Below are 16,084 nucleotides of genomic sequence, written 5' to 3' on the forward strand. Positions count from 1 at the left end.
GCAGCGGCCCTGGGAGTGTCCCATCTGTGTTCCCTTTGACACGAGTCGCCCTTGTCTAAATGCACTGTGTGCCGAAAGCCTAGCTCTAGACCGGTGGTTCTCAACCTGTGGGTCGCGACCCCTTTGGGGGTCGAACGACCCTTTCAGAGGGGTCACCTAAGACCTTCAGAAAACACATATATAATTACATATTGTCTTAGTGATTAATCACTATGCTTTAATTATGTTCAATTTGTAACAATGGAAATACATCCTGCGTATGAGATGTTTACATTACGATTCATAACAGTAGCAAAATTACAGTTATGAAGTAGCAATGAAAACAATTTTATGGCTGGGGGTCACCCCAACATGAGGAACTGTATTAAAGGGTCGCGGCATTAGGAAGGTTGAGAACCACTGCTTTAGACTTAGCCTTCAGGGTGACGGCTGCTTTTCCGGGGCAGCTGCTACCTTCTCCCGGAGGCGAGGGACCCGCAGTGGTTGGCAGCTGTGAACATCTGCCTTGAGGACCTCTTGGCTCACCCCTGCCCGTGGAGGGCTCACACGTAGCGTGGGAACAGAACACCTCTCCCAGCGCCTGGGCCCTTGCTTCCTCCCCTTGCTGGTTGGCTCTCACCCACACACCAGATCTCCTGCTGGGCTCCAGGCAGGGTGGGCAGAGAGGAGAGAGTTCATGGGGTCAGGCAAAGGCCGCTATCCTGCCTATAAGCACATGGCTGCTTCCCGTGCTCTGTGCTTCTCACTCACCTTGTCCATCTCACTGTACAGCTTCTTCTTGACCAGCTCTGTGGAGTTCAGGGTCTGAATGCTGTAGTTGTACACATCCTCTGTAGCAGGGATCGAGCCCCGAATCACCCTCACCACGGGCTTTGGGGACTTCCTGCTCATCTGGTAGGCTTCCCTGATGTTTTTCTGAAGACAAGAGACACCAGGCATTACCCGCTCAGGGCCCCTCAGCACCAGCCGCCTGCCTGGAGTAGGCCCCGGGGCATGGCTGCAGTGGAGGCATCCGTTCCCAAACATGGGAGCTGGCGGTTCATCACAGACCTTGCCCCAGGGCCATCCAGCCTGGCCCCTTACTGTCTACAGTGGAACTCGCTGGACCAGGCACGTGGCACTGGCCCAAGGTCACTGGCACTGGGACACATAGCACTTGGCAGAGTTTATGGCTCAGATGGTCAGGTGTGGGAGAGGCGGGAGGCTTGTGCGGTCTATACAGGGAGCCATGCACTGAAGCAGCAAGGACCGCCCTCCTTGACCGCGGCTGTGTGCATGGGGGGTATCAGCCTCTTCTCTCCACAGCCTCGGGATGGTCTGTTGGCTTCCTTTGTGAATAAAAACGGCAACTACCACAGGATTTCTCTCCTGTGTGGGATCTAATGAACAAACTGACCTAACAGGCAACGTGGAGACAGACTCACAGACAGAGAGCAGGCTGACCGCTGTCTGGAGAGAGTGGGTAAGGTTGGATGTGGAAAGGGGTGGGATTGAGCAAAAAGGAAAAAAAATAAAAAATAATAAAATGAAATAAGAATCCAGTTCATATTTATTTATAAAAACAGTTACGGAGATGTAAAGTACAGCCAATCATATTGCAATAACTGTGAATGGTGTCAGATGGGTACGGCACTTACCAGGGTGATCCCTTCATAAGGTATACAAATGTCTAATGACTTTGTTATACACCGGAAAGTAGCATAATATTGTTTATCAACTATAGCTGAAAAATAAAAACATCGAAAGAAAATAGCAACGAGGAAAGAGATAAAAGGCGAAACAGAAGGTTTCAGAGGAGAAAGGTGGCTGGGACCCAAAAAGACAACGAGGAAGAGTTTTACTCTGAATTGCTAAGTGCTGGGCAGCACAGCTTGTCCTTCACTTGCCTAGCAACCTTCAGCAAAAGAACTATCTTTTGCTTAAAAATTTTTTTTAACTCAAGAAGGTTAAAAAGAAAAAGTGGCCTTGACTCACTTGCTAGTTTGCACACTCCTAAGGGACTTGTTGTTTGAATAGAGATTGGTGTGGGGATGTGGTCGGTGGCTTCTTACACACAGACCACAGGTGAGGACTTCGAGTCCCACCTTGGATGCTGGTGTTTTTGTATTTTGGTTGGTGTGGGGTGAAGGCGGTTCTTGTTGGCCATTTAGGCCCCATAACAGCCAGCCTCCTGTTGCTGCACCAGCTTCTCAGTCTCCTCTCTCTCCCTTTTACATTTTCTCATGCTCATTTAGTTTATCTCCTGTGTTGCTTGGACCCTCAATAACATGCCCTTAGCAACTTAAGATCACACACACACACACACACACACACACACACACACACACACACAACAGTTCTTCCTTAAAGATGGGCTCTGGGGCCAAGGTAAAGAGCTTTCCTTGTCACCGTTCAGGAGGACGGGGTGTGCCAGGCTATGAGTGAGTGTCTCTGGGATGGGCCAGCCCTGCACCTGGCACCTCTTGCCCATCCCGCCTGGGATTCCAGGGCAGGAGAGTCAGTACAGGCCAGAGGCAGATGCCCCATTCGGGATGTGGCCACCTGCTCTATGTCTCCCAGCATGCGACCGGACAGCCCAGGTGGGGCCAAGGCCTGGCACCCCTGACTGCAGAGCGGAGAGGGTGCCCACCTGGATCAGATTGCGAGTCTCGTATCTTTTCTTCATCACCCTGTTCCGCCACTGCAGGTACTTCTCCTGGTGGGCGAGGATATCAGTGTTGAGGGTGAATTTCCGACTTTGCAGGTCATGCGTGGAGGTGGGTTGAGGTGGGGTGGCCAAAAGTTTCTCCTCGTCGGTGAGTTCTTCTAGGGAAATGGGCAAGCCAAACTCCTGGCTCAAGTGCTTGATCATGGTGGAGGAAGGCAGCAGGTCTTGGGTGATCACCTCCCTGAGCTTGGTGCTGTAATGGCAGATGCAGTAGATCCTGGAACACAGAAGGGCCACCCTCCTCTGGCTCACCTGCCTTGCGAGACAGGTCAAACCATCCCCACTTTACCAGAGGAAAGGACAGCTCGGAGAGGCTGCTTAGTGGGTGAACATGTGCTTATAGAAGGAAAGCGTCTGAGAGCCGCCCACTCCCACGTGCCCTTCCCTGTCACCTTAGTGGCAGGAAGGGGTTCTCTGTGTGTGGGGGGGCGCTGCAGGAGGTGAACCTGGGGGGGCCCCCACAGCCTGGGGGACACTGGCACCCCTTCTCTGCCGGGACAGCTCAGGCCCAGGCAGTGAGGAGCTGGGGATGATCACAGAAATGGGGCTCCATGGGAATGGGGTTCTGTCCGCTCCCTCCCCCCCCTTTCCCTCTGGAGCAACTTGGACCCAGAGGCGGGGCAGCTGGGAGGAGGGCCGGTGGGAGGGGCCCAGGCAGCAGGACCCTGAGCTCCTGGAGCAGTCACTCTTCCTGACTTCCTTCTTTGATGGCTGAGTAGATTCCAAGCGCACAGGCGAGGGGCAGCCAGGCCAGCTTCCTCCCGCTCCCCACACAGGCTGAGCGCATTGCGGCTCATGGTGACTTTCTGCTTCTCACAAGGACCGACCCCCCTCCATCCCCCCCCTTCCTTCCCTTGGACACCCTGCCTCCCGGGGAAGAGCTTCTGCTCAGCGTCCGGTGAGGGCCTGGCCCGGTGTCTCTTGTCACTGCAGCCTGGGCCCTTGGCAGTAGAGGCACCGCCACCTGCTTCCTTTGTGAGGCCCTGCTCACTCATGGCCTTTCACCTGGACCCGAGTGGCAGTGGGACTGCATCTGTGCCCTTTACTGGGTGAGCTGAGGCTGCCTGGTGCCCACAGCCCGGGGGCGGGGAGGGGGGTAGGGTGGGGGTGGGGGGGTGGGGCGGACTCCCTGCCATCACTCCCCATGCATGTGAGACCCTCCACCAGGCACTGCGTGTCCCCTTGGGGCCAGGCTGGTCACTGTGGGCCCCAGCCACTTGCCCCTGCTGGCCACCCACCACCTCTGCCACTGGTAGCCCTGCCTGCCAGCCTCCTGCGCTGAGCAGTAGAGCCCCTGAATGCCCAGGCCCCACTGAACGCAGCCCGCATCCTGTGCTCACACTGTGCTGCCTCCCTAGCATAGCGCCTGGCCTGGGCCCACAGCGCGCCCAGCACTCACTCTCCCAGCACCCACTCAGCACCCCACTGCCCTCTTCAGTGTCAATCTTCTCTTCTAAACGGGGCCTGTCCCTCTTAGCTCTCCTCCTCAGCAGGCACCATTCTATACGCAGTTGGAGGAGCTCTGCCCTGAAACCCAGTGGGAGGAGCGCACAGCTTCCAGGGTGGGGAGTGCCCACCATTCTAGGCCTGGGAGGTCACTAGCATTGGAGCAAAAGAAACAGCACAGGCCCTCGCCCTCAGTGGATAGAACATCAGCCTGCAGACTGAAGGGTCCAGGTCAAGGGCACATACCTCAGTTGCAGGCTCCCTGGCCCTGGTGGTGGTGGTGGGCATGCAGGAGGCAACCAATCGATGTGTCTCTCTCACATCGGTGTTTCTCTCTGTCTCTCCCTCTCCCTTCCACTCTCTTTAAAAATATCCTCGGGTGAAGATTAAAAAAACCAAAACAGCACAGGCAAAGGGATGCAAGTAGCAAAAGACCCAGATCTTTGGAGAATGGCTTTTGAGGAATAGGGAGAGAAGGGAGAAGCAGGCAGAAAAGCCAACATCTGGCTGAGAGCGCTGTTGCTGGCCTGGTGGGTCTGGCGCTTTCCCATCGCTTCCTGGGAAAATGGGTTTGAACCAGTTTCTTATTCCTCGGGCTATTCTGGGATGTTCTCCAAGCACCGCAGGTAGATTCATGTGACATGGGTTTGAATGAACTGTCTTCATCTCACCAACATGCCTCTCAAGCTCTCTTGGGAGAGCATGTGGAATAGTGGAAGCGACACAGGCTCGGGGGCCCCTCGGGACGGCATTCCACCCCTGGCCCAGCTTCTTTGGGTGTAAAGGAGAGTAAGTGCCCCTCAAAGGGTCGCTGCACTGCCCACTGCACTGCACAGGCAGGCTGGCAGCTCCCATCCCTGCAGCAGGCGGGGGTGGTACCTGGTCAGGGCCCGGAAGGCCTTCTGCATCACCCTGTCGCGGAGGTGGAGCGCCACGTGCTTCATGAGCTGAGACAGTGGCTTGCAGAGGTGCATGTGGTACAGGATGGTGTCCAGGTCTGCGTAGAGGCGCTGCTGAAACAGCAGCTGGGAGTTGTAGAGCACCTTGTGTTTCCCGCACTCTGCTTTGGTGATCCTGCAAGAGACGGCACAGGATGGGGTCTTAGCTCTTGTTGTTTTGTTCTGGCTGACGGAGGTTTTTTTGTTTTGTTTTCTGCTGGTTTAAAACCTTGAAGGGGAGGTTGGCAGTGAAAATGTTAAAATGCGGATACCAACCTCATGTTGCTGTGTCCCACTGCCCCTCCCACAACATCGACCCTGGCACTCATCTTTATACGCTGTCTATACCAGCCTGGCAATCTCTAAACGCAGCCTGCTATGCCACCCGCTGTGCTTGGCACACGTTGTCCCCACCCCTTGTTGAACCTGGTGAAGGCTCAAGTATCCTGCACATACTGCTGGTGTATCTGTGTGTTTTGTCATGGAGCTTCCTCTTTTATGAAATATGTGTTCAAGTATTTTGCCCATTTTTCCATTGGGATATTGTTATTGTTTTCTTATTGGTTCACAGGCATTTTATATGTTCAGCATACTAGCTCCACACATTGCAAATATATATATTTTTTCTCTGTGGCTTGTGTTTTCACAATTCCTTTGGTGTCTTTGCATGAACAGAAGTTATTAATTTTATTTTTTATATATCTTTATTGATTTCAGAGAGGAAGAGAGAGGGAAAGAGAGATAGAAACATCAATGATGAGAGAAAATCATTGATTGGCTGCCTCCTGCACATCCCCCACTGGGGATAAAGTCCACAACCCAGGCATGTGCCCTTGGCTGGAATCGAACCTGGGACCCTTCAGTCCGCAGGCTGATGCTTTATTCACTGAGCCAAACCAGCTAGGGCAAGAAGTTATTATTAATTTTAATGTAGCTAAATCTATCATTATTGTCCTTTATTCTTTGTACTTCTATCTTATTTTAGAAACCTCTCTTTATTCTGAGGTCATGAATATGTTCTCCTTTATTATCATCTAAAACCCTATACTACCGGTTTTCAAAAATAGATTTTTCTGGTGAACTGTAAGGCCAGGTATCTGTGGTCTAATTAATTATACTATGTCCACCAATAAGGTACTTTATGTCAGATGTCACCATTGCGAGAAACTGAATATTGGGTAAGTGGCACTTCTCTAATATTCTTAGGACTTATTATAAGCCTATAATTATTTCAAATAGGTTTTTAATCCACCTGGGATCTTTGTAAATTATGTGAACTAGAGAATTAGGAAACCATCAGTGAATTAGGAATAGAGTGGAAGTTCCCCAAATAGGTAAAGGACATCTGTGAAGCCCTACGCCTAGCATAATATATAACGGGGAAAGACCCCATGCCTTCCACCGAAGATCAGAAACAAGGCAGGATGTCACTACTTTGATATAAAATAATGCTGCAAGTCCTAGCCAGCACGCTAAGGAAGTAAAGACATATAGTTTAGAAAGGAGGAGACTGAACTATCCATATTTGCTGATGATATGATGGTCTATGTAGAAAATCCCAAGAAATCCCTACCAAAAACAAACCCTCCTCAAACCAATGAGTTTAGCAAGGCGGCAGGATCAACAAAGAAAAATCAATCATGTTTTATATACAAGCAATGAACACCTAGAAACTGAAATTAAAAATATCATACCACTTTAAATGACTAAAAAAGAAAGTACTTAGATATAAATCTACCAAAACATATGCTGAACATGCATGTTTAAAACTATAAAACGCTGCCCAGCTGGCATGGCTCAGTGGTTGAGTGTTGACCTATGAACCAGGAGGTCATGGTTCGATTCCCGGTCAGGACACATGCCTGGATTGCGGGCTCGATCCTCAGTGTGGGGCGTGCAGGAGGCAGCCAATCAATGATTTTCTCTCATCATTGATGTTTCTATCTCTCTCTCTCTCCCCCCTTTCCTCTCTGAAATCAATAAAAAAATATAAAAAAAAGAAAACTATAAAACTCCGTTGAAAGAAATTAAAGATCTAAGTAAATGGAGAAGCATACCATATTCATGGATTGGAAGGCTCAACAGCAGTCATGTCAGTTCTTCCCCAAATGATACGTAGGTTTAGCAATTCCTATCAACATTCTAGTGAGACGTTTTATAGATATAGACAGCTTTTTGTAAAATTTAAATGAAAAGGCAAAGAAACTAGAATAGCTGAAACAATTTTGAAAAAAAGAATAAAGGGGAAGGAATCACTTTACTTGACTGATTATAGCCACAATAATCAAACTGTGTGCTATTGGTGAAGAGATAAATAGATCAATGGAACAGAATAGAGAACTCAGAAATGCATCCATACATTTATGACCTACTGATTTTTGATAAAAATGCAAAAGTATTTCTATAAAGGAAATAGTATTTTCAACAAATGGTGCTTTAGTCAATGGATATGAATTGGCAACAAACAAATACCACCCCCTGCCCCAAACTAAAACAGAGCAAACAAAAACTCAACCTAGATTCCTGCTCAAGATGTGATGTAGGAAGACCCTGAGCCCACCTCCTCCCACACACACAACAGCTCTGTAGCTACATATGAGACAGTTTTCTCTGAAAAAAAAACCCACAAAAACACAAACAAACAAAGAAAACAAACAAACAAAAAAGCCCCTCTTTCACATAGGGCAAACAAGAAAAAGCCACACAGGAGCAGGTAAAAAGGAGGACACAATGTCACCATAATCCTCACCCTGGCACAATGACCCGCAGTCAGAAGGAAACTCAAAACGGAAACTTTGCATGAGCAGCGAAGGGTTCCTTTTCCACATGGGACATCCCAGCTTTTCAGACGAGCACCTAAGAGATGAGCCCTCAAAACATCTAGCTTTGAAAACGATGGAGCTCATTCCCACAAGATCTGTGGGGCTGCAGCAAACGGAGAAATGATTCTGAAAGGGCTGGTGCCAGACTCAGTTGACCAGGGCCCAGCACAGAAGCAGCTCTTTGCAAAGTGCCCAGATTTTATGTGAAAGAGACTCATTTGCTAATTGTAACGCAGGGATGCTTTCTGGAGGCAGAGGCTGATAGGTACCAACTTCCTGCTCTTCCTCTGCCTTGTTAAAACTGGCAGGTACCATCTCACCCCTCCCCTCCTCATTTTTTCTTTTTCTTCTTTTTTTCTCTCTTTGTTGGGTGCCCTCCCCTTGTCCTACCCTGCCCCACCCTTGTTTCAGCCAGTGGGGTTTAATGAACAAACTGAACTACCAAGCAAAATAGAGATAAACTTATAGATAGAGAGCAGGCAGACACTTGGGGGGTGGGGGTGGGTTGGGGAGGGGTGGAGGGGTTGAATAAAAAGAGAGAGAACTGATGGACATGAACAACAGTGTGGTGATGGGGGTAGAGGGGAAAGGGTGGAGGTGGAAGAGGGCAATAGATGGGATAAAAGGTGATGGAAAAATAAAAATAAAAATGGTAAAAAAATGTTAGTATTATTAAATTGGAATTCCATTGATTTGATAGACCTATTTGGAGATAATAAACACCTTTACAATATTGAATATTCCAAACAATAAACATGGTAACTCCCTTCACTTATTTTGGTTTTCTTAAATGTTTCTAAAAGTCCTATAGTATTTACGACAGAGGTCTTTTGCTCCCTTTTGTCAAATTTATGCCTATCAATGTCATATTTTATGATACCTTTAAATTGCTTCCTCTTTGAAAATTATTTTTTGTAGGTAGGTGGTATTTAGAAATTCAACATTAATTTTTATACTGAGACACCTCATGAAACTATCTAATCTGAAAATATTTTCGGTATTATTTTTTGGTAAATTTCTAATGAAATTTTAAACTGATTGACATAGTTTAAAACACTTATTTCAATGTCTGTAACATCTCAGACATTTCCAGTAAATGTCTCAGTAATTTTCAGCCTTTATTTTTCTCAACCATAAGCATTTAAGAGTAAAGTTTTTTCTAAATAATGCTTTAATGTCATCCCACAAATTTAGATATTTTACTATTTTAATTATTGTTGAATTCAAAAATGTCTAGTTTCCATTACAGTTTCTCTTTTGACCCATGGGTTATTTGGAAATAATTGTTAATTTTTAAGCATTTGACTTTTTTTGGGTTAATAATTTTTTTAATTTCTAGCTTAATTGAACTGGGATCAGTGGACATACTCTATGTTATTTCTGCCCCTGGGAAAAATATTTCCATTGAGACATAATCCACATACCACATGACCTGAATTAGACAAACTGCAAAGCTTGAAGGCACAGACCCCCAAACTGCCCTGACTTCTGATAACCACGGAAAGTTCCAGGAGTTCCTAAAAGCACACCTAGGTTTGTCAATTTGTTAGAAGCATTTACAGAAAGCTGCTTTGCTCACAGAGCTTATTACAGGGAAAAGGTACATGCTCAAATGAGCCAAAGGAAGAGGTACCTAGATCAGGGTCCAGGATGGTTCCAAACACAAAGCTCCCCTTGGCCTTGCCTCATGGGTCAGGGTGTGCGGCCTTCATGACATTGGAGAGTGACCATACGCCCAGTCACTCCCCCATGCCTTGGTGTCCACAGGCCATGTCTACAGAGGCACGACTGCTTAATTGCTTGATGGCCCATGTGGCAATCTCAGTCTCCAGGTCAGTTCACACAGCTCCAACCTAAATCACATTGCTGGTCTTTTGGCACAGCCAGTCGTCACTATGATTGTCAGATGAGGCTGCTCCCACCTTCAGATTTGGTGTGGTCAGCTCCCAACCTAAACAAAGACCCTCCCATGAGGTATAACATAGATTACCTTCCAGGAGACAAGGGCAAAGGCCTGACCTCTCTTGGGCAAGGCCAAATTCTTTGCTACACATCATAAGTGGCACCCTTTTAAAGTACTGCATACAGTTCAGTGGTTTTTAGTATATTCACAATGTTGTGCAACCATGAACACTGTCTAACTCTAGGATATCTTCATCACCAAAAAAGAAACTATACTGTTAGCATCACTCCACACTTTTCCTCCGTGCCTCCCCTGAGATCTTGGCCACCACTCATCTACTTCTATCTCTAAGGATTTGACTATTCCAGACGTTTCATATAAATGGGGTCATAGAATATGTGGCCTTTTATGTCTTGCTTCCTTTACTTAGTGAAGCATGTGTGTCAATGCTTCATTCCTCTTTTATGGATGAATATTATTCCATTGTATGGATATATCACATTTTGTTCATTGGTCGATGAACAAATGGGTTGTTTTTGATTATGATAAATAATGCTGCTAAGAACATTCATGTGTATGTTTTTGTGTGGGAACCTGTTTTCAGTTCTCTTGGGAAGATAACCAGCCATAAGGCCAGTTTCTTCCAGTCTTTCTTGGCCCATAAGCTCAAAACAGGCCCCCACAGGGCCACACTCCCCTGCTGCATGGATAGACTCAACTTGAAGACTTTCTGCTGTTATCAACATCTGGGTCCTGGGATATCTGAGCTCTGAGGACAAATATGGGACTCGCATATTAAAGGAGGGAGGTCCTATTTACCCAAACTGGGATGCATGGAAGTCATGAAAGAAAAAGAGAATTCTCATGTCATCAAAACTAAAGAATGGAAGGACCATGAGGGCTATCTGCTCCAGCCCAGAATCAGACACTTCAGTTGCCTGTACAATGTCCCCATCACATGCTTTTGGAAGGCCTTCAGGGAAGAAGAATTTTCTGTAGCTTTGACAGCTCCTCTAGATCCAAAATATCACATATATCCTACCTCGGGGAGTTGAAATCTATTTCTTTGTGATGTCTACCTTAATGTCATAAAGCACAATTTCTTTTTCCTTTCAATTCACATGGACCAGGGCCACACACAACATTCTGCTCCCCGTTAACCAAGCAGGCCCCCCAGGAGTCTGAAGCCAGACCCCTTTTCCTGAACCACCTTTTCTTCTATGTATCCTGAAAGTATTCCCTTCAACTAAAGGCAATCAATCAGTTCCTCTTGTTATAAAACCCAACTCCTGAGCCCTGAGGAGCACCCTATAATAAACCCCAAGAAGAAAGGAGCGAACGTATCCCTCTCAGAGAGGACAGAGAACCTCAGGTTGGCTTGGAGAGATCTCTCCCCTCACTCAGCATCCAGATGCCACCTACCGGCTTTGGTGGCTCTCCCACAGCCGCTTCAAGCCTTGGTCAGCCAAGCCCTCCAAGATGAGGAGGTGGATCTTCCCATCCAGCAGGTGGAAGCCGGTGAGCACATCCAGGTCCGGCCTTTCCTGGACCTTCACCCGAATCTTAAAGGCGGACAGGATCTGCTGGAGGATCGTGATAGGGTAGGAGTCCAGGTCGAGGGCTTTGGCATTGATCATGGTGATGTCCTGCAGCAGGCTATACAGGAGGGAGATCTTCTTGCTGTCAAATACGAAAACGATGCGGCCAAACTGGGTGCCCATGAAGTCTGAATCAGGGGCTTCTGTCATGGTCCGCAGTGGCACCGTGACATCCACTCGCAGCTTGAGCAGGGAGTTGGCGTCTATGTAGTTGCCCATTGGCATTGGGCCGTGATGGGAATCTTTAGGGGCCCTAAATCCCACAACCTTCCTGCTCCTGCCGTCCTCGTCATGGTGTGGGGGCTTGGACTTACAGTTGTGGATGGGGATAGCCAAGTTCAAGTACTTGTGGCCGAGGAGGAGGTCAGCAAAACTTACTAGTGCGACTCCATATGGGTCCCACATCTTGTTTTGGGATTCAAAGGGGTTGTTCTTTGTCTCTTCGGGAGAGATGAAGGCCTGAAAGTTGATGTATGAATCCATAGGGTCCTCCCCAAACAGGGTGGGCTTCCGGGAATACTCCTCTGACTTTCGGTCTCGATCATGAACTTCTACCACCATTGGGGGGCCCTCCAGGTATTCCCTCAGGTCATTGGAGCTCATTGCCCCAAGAAAGATGACATTGACGTCCTGGAAGGAGACGTGGTTTCCATGGGGCCGCCCCTCGGTCTGGTGAACGGGAGTCTTATGAAACTGGTACTTGCAGTACACGGGGGTGCAGAGCCTCTGTGAGAAAGTCGGGGGACATCACGTCATCTTTCCTTTAAAGGAAGCCTCCCAGTTGCAGGGGCTTAGATCCCAGTGCCACACTCGCCTCCCACAGCCCCCGAGGCTGGGTCTCCTCATCCACAGAACACCCATGAGAGAGCCTGCTCTGCAAGGCCATCCCCAGGACCGAGTGACATACGTGATAGCGCCAAGCTGGCGGGCACAGGAAAGGCTCAACAGCTGGCTCACTACTTCTTCCTCCCAAATTGTGAATGCTATGAAGACAGGCCATGCACCTTTTCACGTCTACATTTCTAGGTCTTAGGTCCAGGTCAGGCAAAAAAAAAAAAAAAAAAAAGGTGGACACAAGTGACGCAGACATACATCTGGGGAGTTGGCACAGGCTCATCTTTACCATATTAAGCATCCACATGGGAAGCTGCGACAAGGGGGAGAAAGATGCAGAGAGGTTTGGGGCTTATGAGGGGTTGGAAAACGAAATGGAAAAGAGGGAAGAGCTGTGTTGAGGCAGGGAATAGGGAGCCTTGGCATATGTTCGCTGTGGTGCTAGGATCCTATATAATAGAAGCCTAATATGTTAAGTGTCTGGTTGACCAGTCGGCCATTCAACCAATCAAAGGGTAATATGCTAATGATATGCTAAGGCAGCTCAACTGTTTGCTATGACATGCACTGACCACCAGGGAGCAGACACTCCAACCAGTAGGTTAGCTTGCTGCTGGGGTCCGGCAGGTGGGGACTGAATGAGGAGGGCCAGACACACCTTAGAGCCCTCCCCCATCCCTGCCTGGATAGCCAACCTTCCATGTCCCTCCCGGGCCCTGATTGTGCACCGGTGGGGTCCCATAACCTTGCCTATGCACTCTTGCAATCAAGGACCCCTCAAGGGATGCAGGAGAGCCTATTTTGGACCATTCCCACAGGCCAGGCCAAGGGACCCCACTGGTGCATGAATTTGTGCACCAGGCCTCTAGTTTTCTAATAAAAAACTGTTAAAAAAGTCATTTTCATATTTAAAGTATCCTATTTATTTTACACTGATGCTGAAATTTGTTTTAAAACAGTGCTGGGGTTGGTAGTGCTCCCAGGTACCTAGAAGAAGGACTTAAGAAACCTTTCTGCAGAAACCCACTTTCAACCTAGGCCTCAAATAATTCCCACAGAGAAAAGTCCACTGAACCTGAGATCATAGCAAAAAATCACAAAACACCTAAGGGGAAAATGGTCCTATGAGCCAAACCAGGTGCACAAAGGCATAAGGTATAATAATAATCAGATATATAAAACACACATTACATTAAAAAATTTTAAAAAATAATCATGGTCAAATCTATCAGAGTTCTATTTACTAGCTATGAATAGTTTTAACATGAAACAATTTAAACATCACCTACAATAGCATATGTCTTTAAAAAATGCTTAAGAATAAAATGGAAGATGTATAAAACTTATGTACTGAAAACTATAAAACATTGCAGACAGAAATTAAAGATAGTCTACATAGTGAAATATACCATTTTCATGGTCAGGAAAATGGAGTTAATTCTAGATGAATCACAGACCTAAACATAAAAGCTAAAATTATATATCTTTTAGAAGAAAACTTAAGAGAGAACCTTCATGAACTTAAGGTGGGAAAAGGTTTATTTGAGAGGACACAAAAAAACACTAGTTGTAACAGGAAAAGTTGATAAAATGGACTTTATCAAAGACACTATTAAGAAAATTAAAGTCAGGCCTCAGACTGACAGAAAATGTCATATATATATATATATATATATATATATATATATATACACACACACACACACGTATCTATATATCTATATATCTACGTAAATATATAGATATATATATATAAAATCTGGCAAAGGACTTGTATACAGACAATAAAAAAGGACATCTAGAAAATAATAAAAACAAAAAAATTACTGTGCAGAAGCTTATATAACTGAAACTGATAGACACAAAAAAACCCAGTATGATGGTTACTAGAGGGAAGGGTGGTGGGGAGGTAGTAAAGGGTAAAGGGCGTCAACTATATGTTGGTAAAAGATGACTTGACTTTGGGTGGTGGGCATACATGCAATATACAGATCATGTATCATAGAGATGTACACCTGAAACCTATGTAACCTTATTAACTAATGTCACCCTAATAAATTTAAATAAAAAAGGTGGGCAAGGGGGAAAGAGGGGGACACCTGCAATAATGTCAATATTAAAAATATTTGCCCTGGCTGGTTTGTCTCAGTGGATAGAGTGTCGGCCTGCGAACTGAATAGTCCCAGGTTCAATTCTGGTTAAGGGCACATGCCTGGGTTGCGGGCTCATCTCCAGTGGGGGGCGTGCAGGAGGCAGCCAATCAATGATTCTCTCTCATCGTTAATGTTTCTCTCTCTCTCTCTCCCTCTCCTTTCTTGTATGAAATCAATAAAAATAACTTTAAAAAATTTTAACAACCAAAAATGAAAAATTAAAAATAGTAAAAGGAATTTTTAAGTCTGTTTAAGTGGAGTAGAAGCACACCCCACCTTGCATTCTCCCAGTGAATGCACCTAAAAACCCTAGACAGAATACATGAAGCAGCTTATTAGAGGACTCTGAAAAGTAAAAGGAAATGGGCAGACTAGTGAAGGAGACTGAACTCATTGAGTTTCCTGGGTTTTATTTTCCTCCAGTATGTTCCTGACTGGGCTCAGAGAAGCCTGAATCCCAGAATTGTGTACCAGGCATGGACAGGGAGCTCTAAGAGAAGCCCCCTATTTCTGGTCCAAGAAATGGGTGTGAGGATCCCTATAGGACAGAGTGAGGGGAAATCCCCTGGTGATTTTCTTTCCTGGAGTCTTTTGATCACTTTGTAAACTATGTAAATGTCTAATCACCCTTTCGTACATCTAAAACTAATATAATATTGTATGTCAAAACTGTAATTGAAAAATACATTTAAAAAGTAAAAAACTGGAGAATTAGTGAATTAAAATATGTAGCTGAATGGATTACCCATGTTTACACAAAAAGACAAAGATATCCTATATAATAAAAGGCTAATATGCAAATCAACTGAATGGCAGAATGACCTGTTGCTATGACATGCACTGACCACCATAGGGCAGATGCTCAATGCAGGAGCTGCCCCCTGGTGGTCAATGTGCTCCCTTAGGGGGAGCACTGCTCAGCCAGAAGCCTGGCTCAAGGCTGGCGAATGCAGCAGTGATGGCAGTCAGACATCCCCAAGTCTCCTGGACTACGAGATGGCATAGGCCGGGCTGAGGCCGTCCCCCCCTCCCTGCCCCAGTGCATGAATTTTGTGCACCAGGCCTCTACTAACAAATATAAAGGAATGAATAAGAGGAAATGGAGGAGAATGGGATTAGATCTAACATATAGCTAACTGGTGTTTCAGAACACCATGGCAGATACAACAGCAGGAAGGTGAAAACAGAGAAGATCAGGATGGAGAATTTAAGAACACATCAAAGACATGAATCCTTAGGCTGAAGAAGCACAAGCGTATCTCCCATCATTGAACCTTTTCTCAAGAAGATATAAGAGGATGAGCTCCAGCATAACCAGGGAGCAAACAAAGCAAGAGGAAGACAGAGAATCCAGGGACAGGGTGCCCACCGAGAGAGGGGAAAGGGAGCTTCCAAGACAAGCAGCAGTGCTAAACCTGGCTGGTTCAAAACAAGCTGCTGTAACAAGGAAGTGTAGGGCTCCTTCCAAAGGCAGGATCACTGCTCCCATTTGAAGAACACCCATGGGAGACCTCAAGACTTGGTAGCGCCCAACCCCAGAAACCCAATCTCTTTCATGTCTCACTGTGAGATCCTCAGTGGTGAAGTGGGGATGATTATCCATCGCCTGGAGGGCCATGATGGGGATAAACCGTGACAGGTCATGGGGCAGTGGCTAGGGAAAGAGCTCTCCAATCAGTCCAT

At 46.6% G+C, this 16,084-nt stretch overlaps 1 protein-coding gene across 1 annotated transcript in view; it reads right to left on the minus strand.

Annotated features, from left to right (window-relative positions):
* CFAP92 (cilia and flagella associated protein 92 (putative)) overlaps positions 1–16,084 on the minus strand; it is a 39,226-nt gene that overhangs the window by 2,409 nt on the left and 20,733 nt on the right. The window contains 4 exon segments of the mRNA XM_036314050.1: positions 751–915; positions 2,630–2,924; positions 5,033–5,227; positions 11,239–12,140. Coding sequence (XP_036169943.1) covers positions 751–915; positions 2,630–2,924; positions 5,033–5,227; positions 11,239–12,140 — 1,557 coding nt within the window.

Source organism: Myotis myotis, unplaced genomic scaffold, assembly GCF_014108235.1.
Source record: "Myotis myotis isolate mMyoMyo1 unplaced genomic scaffold, mMyoMyo1.p scaffold_m19_p_6, whole genome shotgun sequence".
In the NCBI taxonomy this organism is placed as follows: Eukaryota; Metazoa; Chordata; class Mammalia; order Chiroptera; family Vespertilionidae; genus Myotis; species Myotis myotis.